We start from the raw sequence: 7662 nt of genomic DNA, 5'->3' as shown, positions 1-7662 counted from the left end.
GTCTGCAAACATGTTCATTCGTCAATGATAAAATACGCAATACGGCATATCGTGGTAAATTTCGTATTAATGAACAATGACGCTGGTAGTGCCTTATGTTCTGTTTTTTGGACAAATTGCCGATTGTCCCATGGCTCCTAGAATTTTAGAATGCAGTCTTAGGGTTATCACGTGGTACTCTTGTGTATACGTCATCAATCAATCACTTCTTAGAAATTGTCAGAGCGTGACATGAAGGTCTACTATTCAAAATGGCCGAAGACGAAGGGGTCATGTTGTGAATTACGGTTTATTCCATTTGTTATTGCTTCATCTCAGCAATGAATTCGCCTCGTGGAGATGTGGTTGTTCTCTTCCTGTGTATTTTCAGCATTTGCGAAACGCAAAGCTACGATTTCAACGCGTGTCCGTCCAGTAGGAACGACTTTCTTGAGGTGGTGTATGGACCATTGGCTGTTAAATGCAATACAAAATACAAGCGGGATTTGGTCATTTCTGTACCAAGAATCACTTTTTCTCATGCAGATCAGGTAAAGGGTTTATTGTGAGGGATCCTCGAGGATATTCTGAATAAAGTTGCTGCAAGAGTCGCTAAAATGTCCTTTGCAAGTATTTGCAACGTATATATATACAAATATTCTTTGTTTCTTATTAAACTGTCTCACATAGTACTCGACAGGTACCTTCGCTCACAGTGCTTTGATTAAAAATGATTAATATCTAAATAGTCATCGTTTATATATCGACTCTTATAAAGTTGCACACATTTGTGCATAGTTAATGCAACGTACGTATGCATGTAACTGAGACTTTCAAAGTACAGTTCTTGTACACTGCAATCAGTTTTTGAGATTCCAGCCGAATATTGCTGGAAACCTCAACTCTCTAAAAGCTAATCTGTGTGGTAAAACTCATATTAATTTTTTATATTATCCAGCAAAAGTTCTATGAAGTAATCATGATCGATCCTGATGCCCCCTCGGCCACAGATCCAAAATGCAGATCCTGGCTTCACTTGATGTTATCCGATGTCAAGGTAGGAGAGATTTTTGAATTAAAGCTGGACAATCAGGACACTAAGGTAGTGTTTTTTTAGGGAAGTGATCTTAAGAATGGTATATCTCCTAATGGAATAACAGGGTTGAATGTTATCACAGGTACAAAACAGTTTTTGGGAAATTCTTTTGGTAGTTACGGCATAATCTATGTGTTTGCTATTCATTTTGCAGCTTGTGCTGTCTTCCTATTACCCTAGGATTTTTTAGCAGCAAACATATGGTAACAATGTTATTTCATTTTGTAGCCTACAACCCCCCAACACCCCCCAAGGGACGTGGGTATCATCGATACATTTTAGCTGCATTTGGCCATGCCCGACCTCTGAACAATAAAAAAAAGATAACAGAACGCTGTGGTTTTGACATTGATGCATTTACCAATGCACATAATTTAAATACAGTCCCTGATGCAAGCAATATGTTTCAAACTATCACAGAGTAACCTTTAACAACAAAACCATATGGTAACAAATCTTGAAACATATTTACATGCTCCTATAGTAATCATAAACAGTTATAATCTCAAGTTTGTTATTCCCAGCCCTTGGTAAAAAAAAGATAATAATGGAAGTGGTTTTACTCTGTGCAAACCACATAAAGTAATGTGTAGACTAATCATTTTGCCTCAAGCAACGTACACGGAGGCAACCTATAAGATATATAGTAATATATTTATTGAGTAATTGTTATATGGAATATAATATTATTTAGAAGATACAATACTGTAGTTGCAGTAATCCTCACTAATGAATTATAACATAATATTGTATTAATATCAATTGTCACACAGAGAAAATACCAGGCACCAATCAATCTAAGAGAGTGTCAGGTGCATCAAGGGTTTCTGCCTTTGTTTTATATGCAGGCCACCGGCAAACAGGACAGTTAAGAGTTTTATACTGGTTTCCAGATTTGAACCATTTTTCTAAGCAATTTTGATGGAATACATGTCGACAAGGTACAGATACCATAATGCAGTCTTTTAAATAACCGTCAAGGCAAATAGCGCATTCCCTTGTCATCAATATTTTTGTTGGCCGATATTTCCATTGGCATAAATTTGGATCGCAGAATAGTTTTGCTCTATTGGATTTTTTACTTGTTGGTGATGGACAGTTGCAATTCTTCCAGACTGGCAGGTCTTTCACGAAATCAGTCGGCACAAGTGGTTGAAGCCACAGGGCAGGCTGCGCCAGGTGTTGTATAACAATATCTTCATATGTTCTTGTAAATAAGCTATCCTCGCTTGTCCTTGTGTTGGCATACATGCTTCTGGTGGATCTAAAGGAGTGGAAGAACCTTTGAAAATAGACCAAATCCTGGTAGAACCAATCAGGTGTGTCCTCCTCATCGTTTCGAAGGAACTTGAACCTTTTTCTCAGCCGATTTGCACAAAACCCATACACGCAAAAACTCAATGCAAACAACAGAGGAGTTTTATAATATCTTAGGACATGATATCTGATCAAAGACAGCAGCTCACTGTCTGTTATAAACCGGCACACTTTTAGGCCAAAATTAAGTAAAGGCTGTGTAGAGTTCAACCGAAACATCCAAACCAAGGGCAACCATGCAACCATCAGGGCTGTGTTTGCAAAAGCAGCAAAAAGAAAGAACTTTATGGATTTTCTCAATATTCCACCAGGTGTCAGAAACAATTCCAGAACACAAACTTGATTGACAAGAATTATGGCCAACAGGAATATGTCATTCACTTCAGGGTGCAAAGTTGTCAAAAACATCTCCATCGCTTTATATCCAATATGTTCCCCTTTTCTGGTCCCGTAGAAAAATGTCCTTTCCGGTGTCACAACTAAGAGCCTAGAAAACTTATCTGTACCAACTTTTTCACGAATTTCATCGACATTTTGTTTTGTGATTTTAAAATAGGCAAAATGTACTCTCCCTGTAAACTTTATAGATAGGGATGACATAAGAGCCGGTGGCTCTTCAAGTCGACCAAATAGGACGATTTTTGTCGTTTTATAACTCCCCGTATCTTTCTCCAAATATTTTGAGTATTCTCTGTATGATTTTAAGCGCTTAACACGCGTGGCCAAAGCAGCATTTAACCATGAAAATGCTCGCTCGACTGAAGGCTTAGAATTGTAAATATTTATGTTAACATTTCCTTTGGCATGCTGGCCAACTGGCGATGACAGCAGCAAGCATTTCGTATCCCAACCGTTTTTAGCGCATAAACGAGGGTTCAAACTACAGTCAAACACTCCTGTTTTGATTCCCAAAAGCCTCACTTTCCTGGACAGTTTTATCCACTGTTTTAACGACAAAAGAGACATTCTATGTTGAGGAATGATTTGAACCAACCACCCGCTTGCTTTTGTGTCCTCGATTTTTTCGAACAAATGCGAAGAGCTTCGGAAATACGTTGTCTCTGCATCGTTCTCGCTTTCTCTGCTGTCTGCAAGTTCCGTGCAGTTGTCTTCCGAGTTAAAACTTCCCGATTCTTTCACGAGTTGAGCCAATTCGCTCTTGTCCACAATCCCGACATAGCTAATGCCACGTTCGTCAAGCAAAGTCTTCAACTTTCTGACGCTCAATGCGAAGGGATTAAACAACGGAGATGCGACACAGCCGAGCTCGAGCCAGCTGGAAGAAAGATCGAGACATTTTGCAAGCAAAAACACCAAAAGAAAATAAACTAAAACAAGAATTGCCTTGCCGATCATGTTTTAATGTTATTGTTTACATCGCGAGAACAATATGGCGGTCACTGGCTGATGAAATGGCGGGTCAGCTTTTCATTGGTCGAAATTTCCTGCCTGTGATTGGGCAAGGGTTTAAAGGGCGCCAGCGCGGTGACCTGCATATATACTGTATGCTTTGCCATGCACCGTGTTCATCAAAGGAATAAATACATATTTGCGCTTGAAAATACTTTAAACAACACAACAGATCGTTTCATTAGGCATTTAATTAAGACCGTAATAAACTTAAGGACCATTTTCAGAACCGAAGTAAACAGTATTTATTGTTCCACAAGTTTTGAAACGCATCTTGTAGACTTCTGTAAATCAACATGATTTTGCGGTCATTAGGTAAAGCGTATTTGCTTTAACTTTCAATCTTACAACCTCATACATCTAAAATAGATAACTTACATCTTATAACTTACAAATCCGATTTAGCGCCGACACAAATCTGAATCATGTTCTGCGTCGACCCTGCGAGAAGTTTAGGGTAAGTTTGGGGTGTGAGGCTGAATAGAGCAGTAAATGATACAGAAGGGTTGAGAGCACTTTAACGATTTTTACGTTTCTAATCAATTATGTCTTCAAACAGCACACATGGCAGCGATATGGTCTTTACGATTAAAAAAATGCATTTTGGAATTAAACCATGGCATGATATATTATTATATATAATTCCGTTACTCCATAGGAGAGATCACGTTTGGTTAAAACGCAGCGACAAATTAGAATTCCTAGCAAGTAGCAATGTTTACGTGGTATAGGGGTTACATTTTAGACGTGACACACACAATGTCAAAACGTGGCAACTAAACTTTGTGCGATTTCTTCACAGTATCAAATTTACTTGGTCACGAGACCTTCGATACCCCTTGGATATTGTTTTGTTTCATTCTCCGTCGCGAAATATCCCCAACTCTTGCGTTTTGGCTTTCTGGCCTGTCCGTTTTCCCTCAACATTGAACAGATGTTATTTGCAAAATATTTAATGGCAGGTTCTGTCCGTCTAATCGTCCATCACACCCTACACGTGTTGACGTCCAGTAAACACTTGAACAATCACTTGAACAACACTAGTCCTCGTGCGGTCGATGACGTAAACGTTTGCGGCTGTCGCTCAGCTCTGGCCAATTGCTCTGGTCTGGTTCTCATCAATCAGACAAACTCATGAAAAACAAAGTTGAGGATTTAACTTGGTGTGAGTTCATCATACATACGTCATTCGTCTGTAGGTATTCCCGGGTCCTGTTTATTAATTGCTGAAAAAGTCACCATTAAACCTGTTCGCCAATGCTCACGACATTCTTAGTAGCAGGAGATGATATTTATTGGCACAAAAAAATCATGCATCATCATTTTTATGCTCATTGAAGACTTTAGGGTCTGTACTGTATATACCAGCTAGGTACAGACCGCCCCACATATATAGTTTCCCCAAGAAAAGCCTTCCCTGATGGTCTGTTCAAATAGTTTAGATCAACGAACGACATATTGCTCCTCTAGCTAGTCACCTTATCGTTAATCCTCGTCCCATTAAAAGCAATTTCCAAGAATGGGCGCTTGGAATGCGGAGTAGCCGATTGTATGATATGATGGATGGTTTAATAATTATATTTGTTCACAGCGTAACTTCCCGTAACACTCGAACGGCGTAAACATTACAGGAATTTTAATTAAAATGAAAAACAGTTCGAGGGCTGCCGCTGCTATCAAATCAGCATTCCATGTGACTAGATTGAGGGCGCCATAACGACGCCAAAGCGGGGGGTAGTTTTCATGGAAAGTCACTTCACTTAATGACACATTACAAGAATTTTTTGAAAACATTAGGAAGCCTGGTTATGCTGTTATGCAACATGAAACATGCTCTTTCATGCAGCTGTAGATCTTAGTCTGTCTAACATTTTCAGTTTTAAGCTAATTTATGAACGAATTGAAATAAGATTGGTAATTCTTTTGATCAATGAAAGGCCTCTTGTTCCCTTTAATTTAGGCTATCAATGCTGCTGGTATAGAGATAAGGTATAGAAAAAAAAATTCCCCCACTTACCTTACAAAATGTTTTTTATTTTCATGGATTTTCAATAAAATTCTTTCTCGGATTTCAATTTTGAACTTCGTGTTTTTGTAAGATTCCAGGTAATGTGCTGTCCATTATCTTATTTACATGTTCACAAGTTCTATATCATTGTAAGTAACTATGCATGCTGTTAACCTAATAATCCTATTTTATCTTCATTTCATGTTCTGTACAAACATAGATAACTTATTAAGTAGTTACCTAATTAATTTTAACATTTTATGTATCTCAGTAAACCAGTTTACGGCCCTGATTTAATCTTATCAGCTTCACGTTCATGTTTTGTATTGAATGAACATATGTTTTACTAGAAAATACTGCAATGCCTAATCTTTAAGTGCCTCGTTTATTCACGAAATAACCAGGTACCGTTTGTTTTATACCGGTTTGGGATCGCTCTCTAAACCTCTCGGGTATTTTTGGTTGTTTACAAGTGACTGGTAAACTGCCAGGCTGGAACAAGAGAAACTGCTGAGAGCAAAGCTCTGAAATAAGCTTGCAATGCTTTATTCAATTGCATGGTGAGGATGCTTTGTTTGCGTCAAACAATGAGATAACTTTGTGGCATTAATTATAAACCGCCATTATAAATGAGCTTATGGAACTTTTTTAAACTGGTTGAAAGAAGGCTTTGCGCAAAACATTATAATTAAATTTGCGTCCATTTTCCGCTTTTGGTTAGCTGATTGCGTAGTTTAAGAAAGAAGTGCGTGTGTATGTTTTTTTACTTTTTTATGATGTTATCTATGGTTCAGAAGTCAGAACAATGGAAAACATTGGAAATGGGTTCATTCCATTCTTAGTGCATGCACCGTTAGTTTAACCATAGCCTAAAATGCGAAAACACTTTGACACACTGGTTTTCTGTAACAACATGAAGCGGAAATTGTTTGAGAAAAAAAAACAGAAGAGAGAAACACAAACGTCCTGGGAACGAGGGCGAATTTTCGGCGGGAAAATTTTCAAAATGGCTACCTTGCCCGGAAAAATTTTAAAAATGTTTGATTTATAATTCAAACTTCGTCTGGAACCAAATAGTTTATCCAGAATAGTTATGTAAATTCAACGAAGAATTTATCAGAGAGAAAAGTGAAAGATAGATTCGAAACCTACACACATAAGGTAGGGTATTTTTTTCATTTTCTTTTTAGACATTTTATTGTAAAGTAAACAAATCAAATTAATATAACATTTGAGCAAAACCCCCCTGTCGAGGACCTGGAAAGGGAACGGTTAAGCTTATTTTCCGGATGGGATGAAAATCCCGAAAAGATGAGATCGTCGACAGGGGGAGTCGTCTTTTATAGAATTTAAAACTCAAATACAATGGTTTCGAATTTCTTAGCATGATTGAATCGGCGATATATAATGGAGTATTAACACCCCTTTTAGATCTTATTGCAATGTGTAAGTGAATAAATTTGGTTTGATGATAAAGCGTTGTCTTAAAAAAAACACAGAGCATTTAATGTTTGTATTTACCATATTACTTGCAAAAAGAAAATTGCGCAATTAATGCAGATATACGGCTTTAATGGAGCGTTAGATATGTGATTGTTGTTTGTTACAGTACTATAAATAATAGCACAATGACACAATCAGTGGTAGTTTGTACTTAATTTGGTATAGGTAATACCTCACAATTGATTAGAATAAATAGCACTGAATCAATGGCATTTTGTGCTTAATTTAGTGTAAGTAATCACTCACAATTGATTAGAATATTTTATAACCTATCAAAAGTGTCTAATGCTGGGTCAAATCCTAGCCGTAGTCAACAACAATGCATTAAAATGATGACATATTAGTGGTA

General features: G+C 37.5%; 2 protein-coding genes across 2 annotated transcripts; one reads left to right on the top strand and one right to left on the bottom strand.

The window, feature by feature from the left end:
* The first annotated feature begins 238 nt into the window (after positions 1–238).
* On the top strand, positions 239–1514 carry LOC114516239 (protein D2-like). The gene is made up of 4 exons (XM_028535661.1): positions 239–530; positions 938–1036; positions 1097–1157; positions 1304–1514. Exons 1-4 carry the CDS (start codon positions 321–323, stop codon positions 1498–1500), a joined length of 567 nt encoding a protein of 188 aa, XP_028391462.1. The 5' UTR covers positions 239–320; the 3' UTR covers positions 1501–1514.
* A 333-nt stretch (positions 1515–1847) lies between these two features.
* LOC114516238 (E3 ubiquitin-protein ligase RNF103-like) lies at positions 1848–3789 on the bottom strand. The gene has a single exon (XM_028535660.1). It carries the CDS (start codon positions 3746–3748, stop codon positions 1868–1870), a length of 1881 nt encoding a protein of 626 aa, XP_028391461.1. The 5' UTR covers positions 3749–3789; the 3' UTR covers positions 1848–1867.
* Between the last annotated feature and the right edge of the window lie 3873 nt (positions 3790–7662).

The sequence above is a fragment of the Dendronephthya gigantea genome, unplaced genomic scaffold (genome assembly GCF_004324835.1).
Source record: "Dendronephthya gigantea isolate DGI-Jeju-01 unplaced genomic scaffold, DenGig_1.0 000005F, whole genome shotgun sequence".
NCBI lineage: Eukaryota > Metazoa > Cnidaria > Anthozoa > Malacalcyonacea > Nephtheidae > Dendronephthya > Dendronephthya gigantea.
The sequence above is the reverse complement of the archived record's forward strand: the minus strand, read 5'-3'. Positions and strand labels throughout refer to the sequence as shown.

Bases quoted from the DNA above. Each gene is read 5' to 3' on its own strand.
- LOC114516239 (XM_028535661.1), top strand. From the start codon at position 321: ATGAATTCGCCTCGTGGAGATGTGGTTGTTCTCTTCCTGTGTATTTTC. The intron at 531-937 runs GTAAAGGGTTTA...TATATTATCCAG, and splicing joins CTTTTTCTCATGCAGATCAG to CAAAAGTTCTATGAAGTAAT. The intron at 1,158-1,303 runs GTACAAAACAGT...TTCATTTTGTAG, and splicing joins AGGGTTGAATGTTATCACAG to CCTACAACCCCCCAACACCC.
- LOC114516238 (XM_028535660.1), bottom strand. From the start codon at position 3,748: ATGATCGGCAAGGCAATTCTTGTTTTAGTTTATTTTCTTTTGGTGTTT.